This window comes from Sipha flava, unplaced genomic scaffold, assembly GCF_003268045.1.
Source record: "Sipha flava isolate LNK unplaced genomic scaffold, YSA_version1 1_pilon_pilon, whole genome shotgun sequence".
Classification (NCBI taxonomy): Eukaryota; Metazoa; Arthropoda; class Insecta; order Hemiptera; family Aphididae; genus Sipha; species Sipha flava.
In genome coordinates this window covers 845,043-866,903 of record NW_020272783.1, presented here as the reverse complement: position 1 = coordinate 866,903, position 21,861 = coordinate 845,043, and the positions used below count along the sequence as shown (strand labels likewise).

Sequence of the window (21,861 nt, the reverse complement as noted above, 5' to 3'; positions counted from 1 at the left end):
ACGAACGTCTTTAGTTATAGTATCGACTCCGTTTGTGTTTTCATAATTTTACGATTTTTACAGCGACTCTTTACTCCGGGCCTCCAGAAGTTTTGGCAAAACTGATGGCTTCCCGGTGTAAGTCACTGGGTACTGTGATAGACCCGTTTTGTGGTTCCGGTGCGATCGCGATCCAACTGGCCATGGTCTGCCGCAAAGGTATATTGGAGACAACATGAAAATACAATTATTGTCATATTATTTAACACGTTAATTATATATTAAATCGTAATGTATACTAACATTGGACTCGTAATGGTTCGCGTTTTTTATGTAGTCATTGCGATGGACAGTGACCCGGTCAAAATCGCGTTCGCCCGGAACAATACTCGTGTGTACGGGGTCGAAGACCGAATCGTCTTCTTGGTAGGTGACTTCTTTGTCGATGCCCACTCACTGCAGACGGCAGACGGCATCGTCACGTCACCACTAGTGAACATGACTAAAGAGGAAATGGTGAAGTTAACCAAATTGGCAAGTAGGGTGGCGCCGAAAGTCTTAATGAGGTTAACGAAGGACCATGAATTGTCATATGTAAGTCCACAGTGTTATGAGAGCATCAATACGCGAATAATGTTTATTTTTTTTTTATAGCTGTACCAATTAGAGAATAAAATATTTAATAAAATTAATACAGAACAAATATGTATTGACAGGGACCCAAATTCAATTTTGGCTTTCCTAGGTCTCGGAGTACGTATTTTTTTATATCATTAAACGTTTACAATAATTAGGCATAACTATAATCATCGGTCCATTGTTCAATTCATACTTGCAAGTTAATTTTGTATGTTAATAATCTGTTTTAGATGAATACGAATAATTGTAACAGAAACGTAAATAGGATACAGAAGAAAGTGCTTTTGTTTTCTGATGGTAAATTGTAAAAAGTGTACGATGTACGAGGTCTGTTCAAAAAGTTCCCGAACTATCGTTTCTAAAAATAGAAAAATTACATTATTGTAAATGTTATTATATCAAAATAAAATACAGATAAGCAGCTATCTTTTCCATTAAATCTCAAATGTTTATTGCTATCGAATCATTAACTGTGCGCGTTCAAAGTAGACGAGTCGTGTGTATTGTGCGATTTTTAAGATGAGTAATTTTCACGAACAACGTATTAATATTAAATTTTGTGTTAAACTTTGTAAATCTTTTACTGAGACTCACAAAATGTTGCAAAATGCTTATGGTGATCAGTGTTTAGGACGTACACAGTGTTACGACTGGTTTAAACGCTTTAAAGACGGTCGGGAATCAGTTGATGACGACCCACGTTCAGGACGTCCGTCGACATCGACAGACGATGCTCATGTGACAAAAGTCAATGAAATTGTGCGGTCTAATAGATGTTTAACTATTCGAGAAATCGCGGAAGATTGTAACATATCGGTTGGTTCATGTCATGAAATCCTGGTCGAAAAACTTGGAATGCACCGCGTTGCAGCAAAATTTGTCCCTCGGTTGATGTCGCAAGATCAAAAAGACAACCGCGTAACAATCTGTCAAGAATTGTTAGATCGCGCTAACGATGATGACATGTTCATGAAGCAAATTATAACGGGTGATGAGACATGGGTCTATGGCTATGATGTTGAGACAAAATTCCAATCATCACAGTGGGTTGGTAAATTTTCTCCAAGACCAAAAAAAGCTCGTCAGGTCAGATCAAACGTCAAAGTTATGCTAACAGTTTTTTTCGACAATCTGGGAGTTATTCATCACGAATTTCTACCTGCAGGACAAACTGTTAACCGATGGTACTATCTAGAAGTATTAAAACGTCTTCGAGAAAAAGTACGGAGGAAAAGGCCTGAAGTGTGGAAAAAAACTCATGGTTTCTTCATCACGACAATGCTCCGGCGCACACTTCCCTGTTAATTCGTGATTTTTGCGTGAAAAATCACATGACCGTACTTCCTCATCCACCATATTCTCCCGATTTGGCACCAGCAGACTTTTTTTTATTTCCAAAATTAAAATATCCGTTAAAAGGACAAAGATTTTCTACGATAGACGAAATAAAAGAAAATTCGCTAACGGAGTTACGAGCAATTCCAGAAACCGCTTTCCAGGATTGCTTTCAACAATGGAAACGTCGTTGGCAAAAGTGTATTAACCAAGAGGGAGAATACTTCGAGGGTGATAAGTCTCAATAGCTTGTAAGTAAGCACCATAAATAAAAAATTGAAAAATTCGGGAACTTTTTGAACAGACCTCGTATATAGATAAAATAGTGTTTTTTGGAAGATCTTGATACCAATGATAACATTATTTTTAATTTCCATAGGGGTATCTGTTAATCGTCGTGTGCATTGGATAAGAGGTAATAATCTTTTTGCATACGACGATTACCTCAAAAACGTTGAAGAATTCTTGAAGAGCCAAAATCTCAACTAACAGACGATTCCTCAATACAACCGTAAGAATATAATACAATTGATATCTGATAGTAAATATTATTTATAAATTATAATCAATTATAAATTGTATAGATAAGGACATGTTTTAGATAAGAAACATTTTGAATTTTCATAAATCATTTATAAGAACTAATATATTATAAACAGTCTTAATTTCACGAAAAAAACGTTCTAAAGATATAAAAGTATTACATTAAATAGATAATCGTTTAACATTTTTATATTTCTTGAAATATACAATGAACAATTTTTATAAGAGCATCGTTCGGTAGTTTTATATGTACCCAGTATGAGACCAAGCTTGTAATCAAAATAATGACTTAAAATAATTTACTAAAAAATAAAAATATTAAGAAAATTGTATAAATGTATTATATAGGTGTAAAAATAGAAAACTAACTATTTTTAAAAAAAATAACGGATACCTCCAAGTACTTCATTTTATGTCTTATTTTATTTAGCTCTAAGTTTTAAAGGGATAATTCTATCGGGTTGGTAGAGGGGTTCTCTGTCTCTTAAAATAAAACAGTTTCAATAAGTGACGTATGAATATTTTTAGGATTATTCTGTTTTAATTTTGCCAATGACCCGTTTATTGAATATAAATATTAAATTTTAAACGAACACTCGTACCGAGCAACAATTAAATACCACAATAACATCATTATTGTTAAATCCAACTAATAAATAAATTATATTTTATTTCAGATACGCATACCATATAATATATTTTAAATTAAAATTTTTTATTTATTCTATATCCATTGAGAGATTAGAAACATTGTTAGGTTGATAACTGATGTGTAAAAAAAAATGGAGATCTACAAGTTAACTGTTTGTGTAAAACATTACAAATGACTGGTTCGAAATTATCAAAAGTAACATTTTAAATACTATTAATTAAACATTTTAATAGCTCTCCTAATAACGTGATTTATTATTTCTAGATGTATTTCTAGTCTAATATGGCTCGGGCATAGCTCTTGCGCATCTATTAATACTAGAACGTGATTCGTTTAGACAAAGTTAATCAACAACGTTAAGACCGTTAAAATACACGAAATGACGTACTTCGACAAATGGATTCATGAAGGTAACTATATAATATTATTCTAAACTGAGTTTCAAATATTGCACAGACTTTTATCGATTATTCAAAACCAATGCGAGTTGATTTGGGGTATCAAGGTATAAAACGATGAAACAACTGAAATCGATGAAACTGAGCCATCGGTTTAAATATTAATATTTTTTGAGTAGTATTGATGTTTGTGAATTCGTCGAACAGCAAATTAGGGTGGTGAAAATCGGAATTTGCGACAACAACAGGTTGAATTAGGATGAATTAATTTCGTCGGTTTTAGTTTCAGATCCAGATCAGTCGATTACTAAGGGATCTCGTTTTAAACATAGACAAAAAACACTTACCGTTCAACTAATTACTTAATTCATTCAAAGTGACTGTTATGATTTATTATATAATTTCGTAGAAGAAACGGATTTGATGGAGCAATGTAATAATTACATATAGGTACTATTAACAATATTATACATAAAACATATACACTTATCTTATACGGAGGATGTCGATCGACATTTTGACTTATAATTTCGAAATATTTAATCATGACAGAATTATAAATATTAATTAATTTTATCATGTAGAACTAATTAATAAGATAATTAATAATCAATTAATTAATTTAGAAGTAGTAAACGAATTTTTTTTCTCCAATTTTTTTTCCCATTTTAAATTCCATCATACAATAAATATAATTTAATCTTAATATTTACAAGATATTATTCAACAGTTATCCCCTATTATAATATGTTTATTGAAAAACGATCAAACTAATTTTGTTTTATCGATAACTCGTGCAGCATTGTTTGAAAATATTCAAATCAAATAAAAACCTTCTTTTAAAAGCAAACCACTTGTCAAAGATAATGGTATTTTTAGGATAAATATTAATATTTTTGAATTATTATTATAAAATAAAATTTATCTGTTTTAATATTTTATAGATTCAATAAAATACATCAAGATGAAGAAGTTAACGCCAGCTCACTGAACATGAAATACTTAATCAACGATATTGAAGATGACTTAAAATATTAAAATGTTTAATATCTTAAAAATTTTTTCTATATTTATTTCATTACTTTAATAACATTTTACATTTTGTTTACATAATATTTATATTTTTTTTCTTGCAATATATAATATTATTTTATTATTGTATATTTCTATTTATTGATTTCTCATTTATATCGTCGCATACATGATAAAATTCATAATTAATAATGTAGGTAACATATTTAAGATTAAGAAAAACTGATATAATGATGAATTTACAAAACTATAAAATATAATAACTAAAATAGGTGTAATTTAATTTTTACACGGAAGAAAATTCATATATTATTCAAGACAAAGTGCAACTGAATAAGTTCCTATATCTTTGTTTTCAATGGAATATAAATATTTATAAGAAGCAATTAAAATACAGTGGATTCCGCCTAATGTGGGCATAGGTGTCTAATTTCGAAAATGAGGGTGCTAAGCACACTTAAGCCCTCCCCTTAAATTGCGCCTATGATTATATTTCACTGGTGCTCGTGTACTATAATGAAATTAATAATTTCTGTAACCCAAGTATGGTCACTGCAAGTGGTTTCTTCACTAGCAAATCTTGGATATTGAATAAAATATAAAATATAAATAAAGATATTTTGATCCCTATAAAAGTATATAAAAGTAAATGTATATAAATTATAAGAAATGTACATGCGAGGATAAACACAATAATAATTGACAGGAACTCAAGCTTAATCGATATTCTTCTTATATCCTGACTGCCTCGTGACACATATTGGATCTTGTAAAACATTACTATGCATTTTTATCCTATTAAAATCATAGATATTTTAGTAAATTAACTTTAAAACCGTTTAAAAACATCATAAATCAAAATTAACTTAAAATATTAATTAATCAAGTTAAAAAGTGTCACTGCTGGGTGGCTTCTTTTAACAGTCAATATTTGTATATCAACAATTCTATCCACTAATGCTTATGGCCAGTGTTGGGAATAGATAGTGCAAAATTTATCTAGATAAAGATAAAAGATAATTTCATTTTTATCTAGATAAAAAAAAAAGATATTTTCAAAAAATATTATTTTTTGGTTAATATTTCATATTTATAATAATATCTATGAAGATAATATCTATTATAATCATTATTATCAATAGGTACCTAAGTGTTTAATGTTTATTGTAGTAATGTAGAGTACAATGAAGCAGTATTTATATATAATGTACAATATTTAATGATAGTTTATCACTAAAAATGTGACACAAAAAAAAAAAACAATGAAAATTGCTTTGTAAGTATCAGGATGAATACAGAATACAGAAGCAGTGGTGGATCTACGGGGATGGATATGGAGGATAGATCCCCCCCTGTGGGCCAAGACAAGAGTTAAAACATTTTTTTTGCAACCAATTCAGTTTTTGCACCCAAAATTTAAATAAAAACTATTTTTTTATTATTTCGTTTTCATTATTTCGTAAGCAAGAAGGATACAATAGTATACATTAGTATCTAACTTAATATCAGATTACGGATATACACCTCGTACTTATATCATGCCCCGGGATACAGCCATAGAGTAATGGCACAGTCATCAAGAAAATTAAATTTTGTTTTGTACATTTAGTAGAATATAGTTTATAATACCTATACATATTATGTACGAAAATATTTTATATCCTCCCCCCATGATAAAATCTTAGATCCGCCACTGTACAGAAGAGATTATTTTAAGTTAACAATATTGTTTTCCATATAATCATAATTTGATGATTTTCATTATTCTATAAGTAGTTATGATTTTACGGGTTCCAAAAGTGAAGTATTGACTATTCAACGTATGAGTTACGTGTGTATACTAAAATCAAATACCTACTATATTTGGAACTTCCATGGAAAAGTAAGAAATTAAGTTTAAAAATACCAAAAATATTTTCCCGACATGAAAATACAAACAAAATGTCATACCAAGAAATAATAATTACTAATTAATAATACACGAATTATAATTATGAATACAAAATCTATATACATAAAAAAAAGTCTGGTTAGTTACAGAATTTATAATTCAAGAACGGCTGGATCGATTTTGATGATCTCTGATTTATTGGATTCGTCTCCGTACAAGAATAAAAATAAATCTAATCTTGACAAGAATTCAGACAATTATCTAGATAAGTAAAAGTTTTATCTTAGATAATTAATTAGATAACTTAGCGTTATTTATATAGATAAGATAAAATATGACAAAATTCTATCTATATAGATAAGTCCCATCACAGCTTATGGCTTATTTAAAAAAATTTACAGATTGTGTATTGTTAATAAAAACTTAAAAAAATATTAAAATAAAATTTTAACAAAAACTTTATCATATAATAACCAACAATTAAATAAACTTAAGAAAAATTATTAATAATATCCTCGGGATTTAAATGTATTGTCAATTCTTGTCCTATAGTTAAAAGTATTAATTAATTTAATCTATCTTTAGTCATTGTAGTTCTTGATTTGGACTTCCCTAAAGTGACTTGAAAATGTGTAACTTTATCAGAATAATCCAAGCTTTATCCAACCCCCCCCCCTCAGGGCCAAAAAAAAAGAAAAAGAAAATTGTTATGTTATTGATGACGTGCAATATATTCGTAGTCTCATTATTACACTTTGAACTTAAAATATACCACTATACAAATATTATGATAATTAAATAATTATATTGATAGGTGTTTGAAAAATTTTGTTAATTATGCTTTTATATTCTAATAGCTAATAATTTACTGTAATGTAAAAGTAAACTGTAAATTGGTAAAAAATTTGTATAAAATAATATCTATTTATAGCAGTTATTTATCTTATTTATTTGTGCAACGAAAAAAAAAGATAACGATTATTTTTATTAAATCCCCCCCAGAGCAAGATTGAATGTACGCCACTGATAGTACAAAAATTCTTATTATTAGTTAGTGATGGGCGATTTAAATCGATTTTTTGAGTCGATTTATCGATTTTAAAATCCATTAGCCCGGCCGATTTTATTGTTGAATCGATTTTTTTCCTCGATTTTTTCGGCCGATTTTAAATATATATTATATAGTAGTAGATCCATATTTATCGATGGTAGCTACTTCGATACCTTCTGAGCGTCTCTTCTCGATGGCTGGGCAGATAATGACCGAAATTCGTAACCGATTGTCTGGTGATAACCTTAATAAACTTATATTCCTTGAATCTCTCTCGGAAAATGATTGGCATTTAGAATAAAAGTGTGAAAAGTGAATAATTTAATTTAAATAATTAAAATTCCAATGACATAGATAGCTCTTTTGAGTCATACAAATGTATAATATTATAAATTAAATATTATTAATTTCATTTATTACTTTACATTTTAAGCATTTTAAAAATTGTATATTTTCAAATGTATCAATAACAATTATGCATTGTTAATAACAATGAATTCTTAAAAATATTTGTATAAAATATGTATGTATATTGTATATTAATAAATAAAATAGTTTTTTAGTTGTATTGTACACTAGCATGTAATGTTTATAATTGTTCTAAATATCTAGTTTGATTACACTATGAATTACTGCGTTCCACAATTCCACCTTTGTTTAGCATGCTAGATTACTATGAGTGCGAAGCACTCCCTGTCCCTCTTGATTTCGGGTCATGTCTATTGTCTATATGATGGATAGTGTTGTAGTCCGAGGTTGACGAAGCTACATCAATCACAGAGGAATTCATATACTCTTCAATGAATAGGGAGGAAAGGAATAAAGGATACGCCTTAATTTTTTTTACTCAGTTTTATTGAAAACATTTTTAGAAAAAAAAAATCGATTGAAATCGAAAAATCGATTTATTTTGGTCGATTTTTTAATTTCGATTTAAATTGATTCAAAAAATCGATTCACCAACGTGAATCACCCATCACTACATCATAGAGACAATAGACATGACCCGAAATCAAGAGGGACAGAAAGTACTTCGCACTGATAGTAATCTAGCATGCTAGACAAAAGTGGAATTGTGGAACGCAGTAATTCATAGTGTAATCTAACCATAGGCGTGCGCAGACCTCTTTTTCAGGGTATGCAAAAGGCTGCCACTGCCTACCCCACCTACACCTATAACTGAAAGTTAATTTAAGCGTTCGAAATTCTGATCTTAATAACTATTTCATTTAAAATTTTAATTTTTTTTCCTGAAAAAAGTGACTGAATAGCCATTTCTTAATCGTTATAACTGTCTTCATAATTAAAATTTAAAATAAATTACGAAAAAAAAAAATTAAATACATAACACTTGAAATGGTTTGAGTAATACGTTTAAATAGGGTCAGTGGCGTATCCAGGATTCATTTAACGAGAGTGTTTTAAAATTTAATAGACTTATGGTTAGTGGGTGGCTCTGTCCCCCTTCCTACATTACATAAATAAATACCATGTATTTAGATAAATTATTATACTATATTAAATGTATGTAAAATCGACAAGTTGTATACAACGTTTATTCAAATCATACTGTAAGTAAGTTTGTAATTTAATGAAATACCATAGAATATGGTCGAGGGTGGGGTGTTCTAACACCCATATCACCCCACTTAAATACGCCCCTGAATAGGATAAATAAATAAAAACGTAATTATATACTAAAATAAAAAACAAAATAAACTTGATAAATAATCAAAATTAATCAAACGATTAAACGATTCTGTATACTGTTGAGTTCTTAATATCACCAATAATGTTTTCGGGATTTTAATTTATAGTCATTTCTTGTTCTGTAATTGATAGCTATTTAATCTTGCTTGAATTATTGTACTTCTTAATTTCATTAACACAGTAAATCGTTATTATAGCATATGATTTGTGTTTCAAAAAATAAATTAAACTGTCTGGGACTGAATGTAAAAATATAATAAAAATAATAATGTAATACAAAATCACATAATATACTTAAGAGCAAATATGTCTTAATTTTTATTAATTTTTTTGTAATTTTAGAAAAAAGGCTCTATGTTTAGGGTATGCATTTGCATACCCTGCATACCTCCTGCGCACGCTTATGAATCTAACTAAATATTTAGAACAATTATAAACATTACATGCTAGTGTACAATACAACTAAAAAACTATTTTATTTATTAATATACAATATACATACATATTTTATACAAATATTTTTAAGAATTCATTGTTATTAACAATGCATAATTGTTATTGATACATTTGAAAATATACAATTTTTAAAATGCTTAAAATGTAAAGTAATTAATGAAATTAATAATATTTAATTTATAATATTATACATTTGTATGACTCAAAAGAGCTATCTATGTCATTGGAATTTTAATTATTTAAATTAAATTATTCACTTTTCACACTTTTATTCTAAATGCCAATCATTTTCCGAGAGAGATTCAAGGAATATAAGTTTATTAAGGTTATCACCAGACAATCGGTTACGAATTTCGGTCATTATCTGCCCAGCCATCGAGAAGAGACGCTCAGAAGGTATCGAAGTAGCTACCATCGATAAATATGGATCTACTACTATATAATATATATTTTAATCGGCCGAAAAAATTGAGGAAAAAAAATCGATTCAACAATAAAATCAACCGGGCTGAATCGATTTTAAAATCTATAAATCGACCCAAAAAAATTGATTTTTTAAAAAATCGATTGAAATCGCCCATCACTATTATCATATTATGATGGAAAGTGTAGTCCGAGGTTGACGAGGCTTGAAATCGGTCGATTTTTTAATTTCGATTTAAATCGATTCAAAAAATCGTTTCACCAACGTGAATCGCCCATTACTATTATAAGTTATTATCACGGATATTGATGATAAACATTTATTATCCATATCCATGGTTATTTATACAGTTCAATGATAACAACACGCACCTCCACCACAACGGAAATATCGAATGCGCCGAGGATCCGATCGCACCATGCGGGTCAGCTGGTATTTGCTTACGTTTTTTGTGATAAGCTGGGGGAAAAAAAATTTCTTTCATTGTGTCCGGGTCTTTCGATTGTCGTTGGTCCGTTAACGTCAACCGTGGCCGCTACCGTCGACGTAGTGTCCACGTAGGACGTGTCTAAAGTCTCGGCAGCTCTCCATGCAAATCGGCTCCCGGACATTTTCCGTTACCGCCGCACAAATGTTCCTCGCTTCGTTTGCTGCCTGACTTGCCCCGAGAACATTTCCTGCTCCTGCTCTCGCTAACAACAGACGTGGCTGTTCGTTAACTACTTGAAACAGCCTCTGAGCCGCACACGTCTGCGATCCACCGTTTGTTGCGGTTGAGGAAAACGATATGAAGATGAGCGACTCCATGCAAAAGTTGAACGATACAATTGAACATTACAAGAGACAAATCAGCAGGGCTACCGAATCCAACGACAATGATAAGGTAATTTCTGATTTCCTGTTGACTTACAATTTTATGCAACATATATTGCCCATAGATATTTTTGCCAATGTATGGCTATTGTATGTATTACAATTCCAAAATTACTCACTGAAAATGTATGGCTGTATATAGGTTTTTCTTCTTCTTGCCAATCAATATGTTTAATTTCTTTTATTAAGTTTAAGTAAAATATTTTATAACACTATTTATATGTATATGTATAATTTTAAAACAATGAAATATTTTTTCTATCTCAAAAATTCCATAAATAATTCTTTACAGAGACTTTCGGTCTTTGTTTCCTGATTTGTTGTGTACATAAATTTATTTAGAAACAACATAGTTCTTTCGATTGTTTCACTATACTATTTTTTTTATATGTACAATGAATGAGTCATAATCATTATATTTTGTAATGAGAGTATTTTAATTGTATGTATAACCAGTTGTCCGCCATATATGTATATTAGATCTACTACCAATTTAAATGATAGTGCTCTTACTATACTTAAAGTATAATTGGTTAGCGATATATTTATTAAACGTTAAGTATTAAGTAGTTCATATACTGAATAAATATTGTAAGTCTTGTTTCCATATGAGGTTTTTATTTTACACCAATATTTGTGAGGTGTAAGCAGGCCTGGCTCAAGGAATAGGCGACATAGGTCTATGTCTAGAGCAGCATTTAACATTTTTATACTATAGACAATTTTTAAAAAAAAAAGATTACAATTCCTAATATCTACTCATATAAAATTATATGTAGTAAAATAATAAAATAATAATAAAAATAATAAAATAAAACTGATAAATTGTTTTGTTTTATTTAAATTAGTAGTAGTTTAATAGTCTACAAATGTATTGATCTAATTATTTGTTAACTTATATAAATTAATATAATGAACTCTGAACTTAATATTGGTTATGTAGCTAAAAGAAATAATATTTAATGTAGAATTTATATGTAAGGGACGGCAAAACTTAAATTTGTCTAGGTGTTATTAAACATTTGAGTTGGGCCTGGGTATAGGTTAGGATTCTCTTTATATGAGTCATGATAAATCTATCATGTTATTTTCTTTTTTGGATTATTCACATGATAATATACAAATCCATTAACATATATCCAAATATGTAGATATCAGTGACATAACATAGACCTTAAAATTTATGTGTTTTTACACACCTACATTAGAATCACATTAGGTTATTGATCTGTATTTCTTTCATTAAGTAATATAGTATTAATTTTTTATTATTAAAAAATGTATTTAATTTAATTTTTATTTTTTGAGTAATATTTATATTTTTTTTATTGTGTTAAAGCCATTAGAAGAGTTAAGGAAGTTTAATATTTATGTATACCTTTGAAGAATATAAACTTCAGAGAATTTATCTTTATTGCCAAGCTTGCTACTAAAATTACAATTTACTATTTTAATATATCCTCAACTGGTCAAATATTTTATTTAATTTTTAATTTTACATGTTTATCATGATTCCTATTTAATAAATATCTATAAGATAATTTATAAAATTATATACACTCCTTGTAAATTGTTGAGATATGTGCTTGGATTGGAAGATCAGAAGTTTATTCAAATGTTGTTCTCAATCTCAAATTATTGAAATTATGTTATGACTAAGTAATTTTACTTAAAATTAAGAACCTACTTCAAATAAATAACAAAAATGTATTATTTTAATTACATTTTTTTTACCGATAAATAATAATTATTAAGTAAACTTAAGTAAAGTACTTGAAATATATTTATATTGATGTTTAAACTTTATTTGTTCTTTATAAAGTAATTTAAAATTACTAATCTTTCATCATTCTTAGTACTTTGTCTTTTACATTCATCAATTATTGTTAGGTAATAAATAATATTTTTTTCAAAAAAATTATTTTTATTTTATTATTTTTTTAACATTTATAATTTAAATTATATAAAGATATTTTAACACAAAATATTATCTTCTTGCATTCAATTTCTTAACAAAATTAATATCATAATTTTTATATATTATTTTTTATATTTTTTTAGTTTCAGGTTCAATGTGTTCATTAATTTAATTACTTTGCTCTATATATAAATTAAAAATATATTTTTTGTGTTTAATAATAATTAAAAATCCATTTTCTATGATTTCCATATTTAATCTTATAATGGTTTTCATACTAATTTTTTAAATCTATTAATTAATTTACTCAATTATTATTATTATTTTATCTTTATTTTTTATATATTTACTCTTTACTAAAGCAATATAAATGACAATACTTCCTTATGGAATTTTAAAATGTTTTCTTGACATCGAGTGAAAGTTTCTACCTATATATATATATATATATATATATATTTTGTAATCTAATTGAATAAATTTCTCCAATAGGTCAGCAGATCAAGGTCATTATTGTAATAAAATTCACAAGCACATGTGTTATATATTTACTCTTTGCTTTTAATATCTTGATAATTGTATCTATATAGTTAATATTAATATAAATATGTTATAAATATAAACATTAGATTACTGACTTATATTTAACACGTTCACTGCCGATGACGACTACGCGTCGTCATACGTTGTCGGTAATACGCAGCCGACGACGACGCGTGGTCGTCATAAACATATGTGTTTTTATTTTATAAATAAAATATTCGGCTATTGATTAACAATTTCAATTATTTGTGTGGACAATGTGAAAAAATATTTAAAAAATTAGATTTGGTTTTTTTTTAAAAAAAAGAAAGAGATGTTGCATGAATTACAACTGACTTTTATTTTCAGATTATGAGGTATATTTTAAAACTTTCTCGACTTCATATCACTGTTCAAAACTTACAAAAGACTGGAATTGGCCGTGTAGTTAATAGTTTAAGAAAATATGATGGCGATATTGGAGAATCAGCAAAATCATTGGTTATTCAATGGAAAAATGTTGTAAAAATTGAAGAGTCTGAAAATTTTTATCAAAGAGATGAAAATTCTGATGAAGAAAATCAGGAACTATCATCTACAAATGATAATGAAGAATTACAAATTAACCAAAGTATTACATCGAGTGTTGCATCTACTAGTTATTATGGTAATGCACCAGAAATAAGTGACGGAAATAATGGTAATTCGGATGATCATGTATCATCTCATCACCGACATCATGATAAATCAAAGTACAAAAAAAGTAAAAAAGATAAAGAATCTAAAAAAAGAAAAGAATCTATTTCTAATACGACAGATGATCAAGAGGAAGGACACACTTCTAAAAAATTAAAAAAAGATCATAAATATGAAAGTGTCAAAAATAAAAAAGAATCGGAGAAAAATGAAATTACAACAACTTCTCGTCGAGATAATACGAACCATTCTGAAGAAAATATAAAAAAAGATAAAAAAAGTTCACATTCAGATAAAAAGAGAGATAAGCATAGAACTTCACATAAATCTGAATCCAAATCTCACAAACACAAAAAAGATTATAAATCAAGTCACAAAGATAAAAGCAATTTAAAAAAAAGATCCAAAGATAAAACTTCTGATAAACCCAAAGAAGAATATAAGCCTTCAACTAGTTCTACACAAAGTACTAATAGTAAGTTTAATTTCTTATACAAATATTATTTTATTATTTATTAAGCAATTTATTTTAGACAAAACATTTGAAGAAGCATTACTAGGTATAGAAATAGGTAAAAAGAAACAAACGAAATCCAAGTTTAGAGACAGATTAAGTCAATCAAGTTCTCCTGAACAGGAATTGAATCATGTTCCTGATGTGAGTTTATATTTTAAAAAATTATTGAATTTGTAAAATCATTACCATATTGAAAATTTATTTCTAATTCTAGAGCCCTGAATTGGCACCATTAAATTTAGATCCTGAAGAATTAATTGCCAACTATAAACCATTACCTCAATTAGATGTAAAGAAAAAGAAAACAATAGAAGATATTGATCCGTTAGCTAAAATAATGAAAACAAAAAATATGAGGTATAACTTAGAAACTAATTTGTTGAATTTTATTTTCTTCATCTTTATAATATTTGAACAGGACAAAAGTATATTCTGGAAATAAGAGCACAATTTATACAGAAGTTCCTACACTACATGATCTTTGTGTCAAATCAATTAAAAACAATTTGGATTGTAAATATTAATTTCCTTGCATAGCTCATATAATTTTAATTCAATTTTTTATTTATCTATATTATTATTTTAATGTATTTAAATTTGTTTAGCTTTGTCATATACTGGTGGAGTTCCATTTGAAATACTTGAGCCAATATTAAAATACGCTTCTCCTGATCAGTTATATAATTTAGAACATTACAATGACTATTTAATTGAAGATACTGGAAAATTATGGGAATATCATTGCCAAAAAGAATTTCGTGGAAAAGTTCCAGAAAAAAATGAAATGTGGAGAGATTTTTACATAGTAATTATTAACTATTTTAATTATAATATATTATTCACTTTCCTTATATAAATTCTTAATTTATATATTATTACAAAATTATAATTATTATTGTTATGGGCTTCATATCTTCATTTGAGCAAACTCAAACTTATGATCTTAAGGATTATTTTAATAATCAAGATTAATTTTAGATTGGTAATAAGGTCATAGAAATAATATTAATTATATTTTTATGCATGGGTACTAATTATCAATTTTTCATAAATTAATTTGTGTTATAGTCATTCCAACAAACATTGTAAGAAGTTCCAGAATTTTTATTTTCATCTAAAATGACAAAAACCAATTTTAATTATTTTCTCAAAATCTTTTGTTTTTAAATTTGTTTTATTCTCATTCATTATATATATTTTTTAACCCATTGTGTTATAGTTAATTTAATTTTTTCATACTTTTATTAATTTTGAGATCTGAAAAAATATAAATTAAGTTATTAAAATTATTGAAAACTACCTGACAATTATTTTCTTTTGTAAGATTAAATATTTTTTTTTTCAAGATATAATCAAGATAATCTGGAAATTTAATATATATATAACCATAAGGCCTTTAATAGATAATTGGGAAAACCTATCAGTACCTAAAACAACTAAAATTTAAACCATATATTATAAATAAATACATAAAGATAATGTTATTTGGTAAACTCTGTATACATTTTATTATTTTATAAGTTGAAACTTAACATTTTTATCTATATATGGCAAAAATTCTGTACCCTAATAAGAAATCTGAACTTGAACAATGCCAATTGATATATTTCGTAATTTCAATTTCATATAGAAATAAAAACATATATTTAAATTGTATCAAATCCTTCTAATTGAGTTTGATCTTAAATTAATTGTTGTAATTTTTCATTTAGTAAAATTATTACTTATTTTGTTTTTATGTTAGCTTAGTATCTTTAATTTTTAGCGATGTCTAGAAGAACGTGAAACAAAATTGGCTAAATTACGAAAGAAAGTAAATGCAAATCAGGCTGCTTCCATTCCTGTTAGAAAAACAATATTAGCGTATGTTAATACTGCAGCTAAACCACCTCGAGTAGTCGCTAAAAAACAGGTATATTGATTGAATAAATATTGTTTTGATTCATTTTTCATTGACTGTACAATATTTTATTTACCTTCTATGTACACATTATAGCATAGTTTTTGTTACAGGCAAAGTTCCAAACGGCTTCAGATACTAAGCGTGATATCTTAAACAAATCAATGATGGGAGAAAATTCTAGTGCAGAAGCCCTAACCTCTATTAATAGATCTACTACTATGGCTACTGGTGTACCCATTGCTTTAACTTCTTCTCATAGATCATCTGCTCCAAGTATGTCTAATACTTTAATTTTTATTTTAAATTTATATATTACATAATTTAACTTCAGATCTCTCTCATTAATTATATTTGATTAAATATTTTTAATGCTGTCAATTTAATTTTATGAATGATAGAAATGTATTTATTCAAAATTGGAATTTAATAATATCAATAGTTAAAAATTTAGTTCTTAAATTTCTTAATAATCTTATAATTAAAGTCCAATTTTATTAAAATATTAAATTAATTTGTGATTATTTTTATAACAAATTGTTATGAAACTAAATTGAAATTGTATAAAAAGGTAGAATAAATAATAAATTGTATTTAAATTAGGAGGGGGGAATTAGTTGATGTTGAATTCTGAATGTTATAGACATGAAGAATAAATGTAATTTATTGCATAAACTTCAAAAGTTGCAGGGCTTTAACCATTTGTAAAAAATGAACTATTTTTTCTGCAATTTAATTTACGGTGTGTTTTTAGTTTATTTATTAAATAAAAATGTTTTCAATGCTTTGAGAGAAGCTTTTATAAAATATTTTTGAGTATATCAAAATCTCATATAAAATAAGTTGATAAGTTGTTTATTAATTTTTATTATGATTGCAGTTAAAAAGAAAAAAGCTCCTTTGATGCAAAAAGCTATACAACTTGTTAAATCTACACGCAGACGTTAAATTATGTCTTATATATATATATATATATATATATATATATATATATATATATATACATATATTTATAACATATACTTAAGTTTCTTAAATGTATACATTTTAAATACTATATATGTACATATATAATATGTTTCTACCCTCAGAGGATTTAGAATTTTAATATTTTAAGTTTAAAAAAAAAATTTATATCTATATATATATATATTTATTTATGTCTGTGATTTATTGATTTCTGATTTATTTAAATGTTTTAATTCTGTAAAAGTAATAAGGTAACATAATGTGAACAACACATTTTAGTGTAATTATAAACATTGTTATTGTGATTCTAATTTATAATTTAAGTACTTTATTATTAATTATATTTTAATGTCTTGACTTAGGTACTATAATTTTCTGTTATAATTTTTTCAATGTATTTGTGTTTTGTGTAATTATTACTGATACAAGCATTTTCAAGGACATCATTTCAATTTGACAAACTTATTATTGTAATGTATCAAGCACTTTTTGTTATAAATTACCATTATTACTTATGTGTTTATTGAAATCACATACTATATAAATTGTATCTAATAAATGTATCTATTCTTTGAAAAATATTTTATTAGTTTCCTGTCTGTGGAAGAGGCAATTTTTTAATTTGAAAATTAAAAGTACTAGAATCTAGTAAAAAGGATTTAAAACTAACAAATTAAACAAAAATACTATTTATAATAAATGCATATATTTTTAAGAACATATTTTGAGTATTACTGCTTACAGCTCTTAGAAAAATAATTTAGTTAACTCAAATAAAATATCTGGGTGTAATTATTAATAGGAATTTTAGATGAAATATATAAATTTTAATAAAATAGTAATGGGCTTGAGGAAATAAATGTATACATTTTGAAAATAATTCCATAGAAAAGAAATCTTAGGAAGATCCTGTCTAAGATGGGAAGACTTTATGATAAAAAAAGTTGAAGAATTAAGTGAAGGGTCAGATTGAAAGTAGAAAGCATCTGATAGAGATGGCTAAGAGGTGAGGTGTTTAACGGAATGATCCTTGTGATTTACTAACCAAAGAAGAAGAATGTTTTGATTCTATAAACTAAATTAAACTACCCAGATCCGCGTTTAACAGGGGGAAATTTTTCCGGGACGGCAAATTTTTGATAAACAACATAAATAAAAAAAATATAGTTAAAATTTTTTTGTATAACTATATATAATGTATAGTATATGACTATAATACATATTATTTCGTTCATAAACATCACGAAAATGCCGCAGTCTGCTTATCAGAAGGTATAAGAATTAAGAACTTGTACTGTAATCGTATAAAATATTTTCTTTATTCCTGTACGTTTTTTTCCTCGAAAATAGTTGAGTACAAGTACGTATGTATATATATGTATATCGTATGTATATAGTTCTATTTTATTTCCCAAAAAAATTTTCAAAAAGTAAAAAACTCTAAACTCAAAATTAGGACTATTATATTCTTGCAACGAAAAAATGCACTGATAACAGCATTATACTCGGTGCTCGACTTGAGGGGGGGACAGAGTACCCCTTCTAATTTTTAGAAATTTTAGCGTCCCCCTATTATTAATACGTTATAATTATAACGCTTAACAAGTTTTGGGAACGCAATTTTTTTTTAAGCAGAATCCCTCTTTTTAATTTTGCCAAATCAAGCACTGTTTATACCAAGCTTTCAATTGACGAGATACTTCAACCATTTCCTTAAACTTCTCTCTTTTGTTCTTAGTTATAAATATTATCTTTGTACCTGTTTTGTTTCAATATCAAATACTTGGCGGCTGATATATACATGTCATTATCTAAAATACACATATTAGGCAGACATTTTAAAATAGGTAGGTTACCTACTTAAGTAGGTACCTACCTAAAATACTACATATTTTTAATAATATAGTAACATTTTTTTTAAAACCTATACCATCAAAAGATTAGTTCATAGTATGTTTGTATGTATTATTTATAAGTTTTAATAAAATAAATTAAGGTTTTTCCATTAGTAAAAACGGGGTTTTATGTGAATCCATTATGCTATCCAAAGCTGAGATGACATTTATTTTTTAAAATTAAGGATAATAGGGACTTAATGAAACGGACATATGTATATGTTATACAATACATTTTATTGCTAATTATTTATTGAAATCATTTTATTATCATAGTAAAACTATATGTAAGAGGCCATCAGTGTAAAGAATTAAATTCTTTACACCGAACAAGCAAGTACAAAAAAAAAAAAAAAAAAAAAAATAAAAAATTATAATAATAATAAATAACTGAGATTAAATTAAAACATTTTAACTTCCTTCACGTAATTCAAAAAATATTTGAAGTGAAGTAAAAAAAATCATACCAAACCGAAAAAAATAAAGACTGATTATTTTAAGTATCAAGCCCCAGGCGCGAACGCAGGTGGAGTTAAGGGGTTCAAACCCCCTTGAAAAAGAAAAAAATAGAAAACATTTTATAAAAAATTATCTGATCTACAAATGTATAGTAATCCGGGTATTACATAGTAGATTTAATTATATCACTATCCTCCTTTTATGTTCATTAGGTTAGGTTAGGTTAGCTTAGGCTCAAAACTTGAGCATGTTGAAACAATTATTTGCAATTTAAAATTTATATTCATTATATTCATATTGTAAGGTAACTTAGCAAATAAAATATAATAACAAATAATATTAATGTTTTCATATATATTATGTAATCTTATCTAGAAAGAATGATATGTATTAATTTTACTATAGGCACTTCGAGAAACTGAAATACTTGAGACTTTCCCTTGTTCTCGAACCACTTTTTGACACTGCGCCATTTTTTCTAAGTATAAAGAGGGTTGCATTTACAAATTAGATATGATTTCACTCTTTAAATGGGCGGTTGATGTGCATGTGCTCAACCGCCGTGATCTATATTAGTAAATAGAATACATTATTAACCTTTTTAATAGTACTTGTTTAATTTTCAAAAACAATTTCTAAATACATACTATATTCAAACAACGTTCACTGAAAATGAACAAACGATAAAGGTTAGTCATTGAATCGTTACGAGTCGAACTTTCGAAACTGATTCGCTACGAATTTATTTCCTAGTTATATCAAAGTTTTCCATGAGAATTGCAAATAAAATATAAAAATAGGTATATGTTATATAATGAGTCTTGCAATTCGAGTAACTATGACTTTGCAATATAGGTAGGGGAGACCGAAGACAAAATGAACACGGATCAATTAAACAAATTGCAACATTATATGTAAATACTATACATTTATAAAAAAATTTCTAGATGTACATACGGGTTTTATTATTTTTTAAACATTATCTGTTATAACAGCGACTTCTGAATAGCCTTTTTTAAAGTTGAAAATTATTGAAAACTATTTAAAAATTTCAATAAGTCAAGAACGTTTTAGCGTTTTTGCCCTGTTAAGTATTGAAACTTAACGTGTATGCTCGATGAATTTTGATATAAATATACTTATTGATATCTATTCCGAACAAAAATCTAGGAAAAATTATTTTTCCTAATAATTCTGTACATAAATATTATAGTTACATATTGTGAAATAAAAAAATATTTTTTAGATTTAATTACATTTTTAAAATTATTATTAATAATATTTTAATGTAATAGATTGATCTATACATAATAATTATCATTAGAATATTTATATATTAGCTATTACATGGAAAAAAGACATTTTGTCGTATTAATATTAAGCCAATTTATATTTATATGTAGTGGGCGTATTGTTATTAAAAATTACTATATTAATAGAGTGGTTTATTTAGCTAATATTAAACACATATATTATAATATTCTCTGATTTATGGCAACTGATACGCATGAGAAAATCATTTAATATCTATTGATTTTCCTAAGATGTGTATTTTCTTGAGGGGCGCAATAATTTAGCCCCAAGGTGGTTTGAACTATAGCTACGCCACTGGATACTATCCATTTCTTCATAGAATGTATTTATTCATTTCCGATTTTTATTTCATAATATTACAACCAGCTGAATTGTTGACAGTGTTGCGTAAAAATAACTTAACATTTATCTAGATAAAGATAAAATATAATTAGATATAATTTATCTGGATAAAAAAAAGATTATTTTATCCATTTTTTTTTTTATATATATAAATTTATACTTCAAAAATAAAACTAAATTAAAATTAACTTTACTTTCATCTAATATTTACCTCCAATATAGATAATGAACAAAAAATATTTATACAACGTACATTTATGTAAGGAAAATAAGTAATAAATAATAAGAACTTAGCTTTTAAAAAAATACATTCTTTGTAGGTATATTATAATTTTATAAAACAATT

General features: G+C 26.7%; 2 protein-coding genes across 4 annotated transcripts; both read left to right on the top strand.

Moving 5' to 3' along the window:
* The first annotated feature begins 288 nt into the window (after window positions 1-288).
* Window positions 289-4,572, top strand: LOC112682084 (trimethylguanosine synthase-like). 2 transcript variants are annotated; one of them, XM_025552554.1, is made up of 5 exons: window positions 289-573; window positions 634-732; window positions 849-915; window positions 2,333-2,464; window positions 4,491-4,572. In XM_025552554.1, exons 1-4 carry the CDS (start codon window positions 295-297, stop codon window positions 2,440-2,442), a joined length of 555 nt encoding a protein of 184 aa, XP_025408339.1. In that variant the 5' UTR covers window positions 289-294; the 3' UTR covers window positions 2,443-2,464; window positions 4,491-4,572. The 2 variants fall into 2 exon arrangements, 1 of the variants encoding a protein (XP_025408339.1); XR_003148457.1 differs by lacking the exons at window positions 289-573; window positions 634-732; window positions 849-915; window positions 2,333-2,464 and adding exons at window positions 3,201-3,343; window positions 3,413-3,558; window positions 3,830-3,996 and having other exon boundaries at window positions 4,491-4,570.
* A 5,869-nt stretch (window positions 4,573-10,441) lies between these two features.
* LOC112682105 (transcription elongation factor B polypeptide 3-like) lies at window positions 10,442-17,518 on the top strand. Of its 2 annotated transcripts, XM_025552594.1 has the most exons (9): window positions 10,445-10,993; window positions 13,793-14,594; window positions 14,653-14,777; window positions 14,851-14,993; window positions 15,055-15,149; window positions 15,242-15,441; window positions 16,402-16,548; window positions 16,650-16,812; window positions 17,417-17,518. In XM_025552594.1, exons 1-9 carry the CDS (start codon window positions 10,898-10,900, stop codon window positions 17,482-17,484), a joined length of 1,839 nt encoding a protein of 612 aa, XP_025408379.1. In that variant the 5' UTR covers window positions 10,445-10,897; the 3' UTR covers window positions 17,485-17,518. The 2 variants fall into 2 exon arrangements, with proteins under 2 accessions (XP_025408380.1, XP_025408379.1); XM_025552595.1 differs by lacking the exon at window positions 17,417-17,518 and having other exon boundaries at window positions 10,442-10,993; window positions 16,402-16,545; window positions 16,646-16,773.
* The last annotated feature ends 4,343 nt before the right edge of the window (window positions 17,519-21,861 follow it).

Coding starts and splice junctions, on each gene's coding strand:
- LOC112682084 (XM_025552554.1), top strand. CDS start 295: ATGGTTCGCGTTTTTTATGTAGTCATTGCGATGGACAGTGACCCGGTC. Junction 733..848: donor TGGCTTTCCTAGGTCTCGGA/GTACGTATTTTT, acceptor AATCTGTTTTAG/ATGAATACGAATAATTGTAA. Junction 916..2,332: donor AGTGCTTTTGTTTTCTGATG/GTAAATTGTAAA, acceptor TAATTTCCATAG/GGGTATCTGTTAATCGTCGT.
- LOC112682105 (XM_025552594.1), top strand. CDS start 10,898: ATGAAGATGAGCGACTCCATGCAAAAGTTGAACGATACAATTGAACAT. Junction 14,994..15,054: donor ATGAAAACAAAAAATATGAG/GTATAACTTAGA, acceptor ATATTTGAACAG/GACAAAAGTATATTCTGGAA. Junction 15,442..16,401: donor TGTGGAGAGATTTTTACATA/GTAATTATTAAC, acceptor TTTAATTTTTAG/CGATGTCTAGAAGAACGTGA.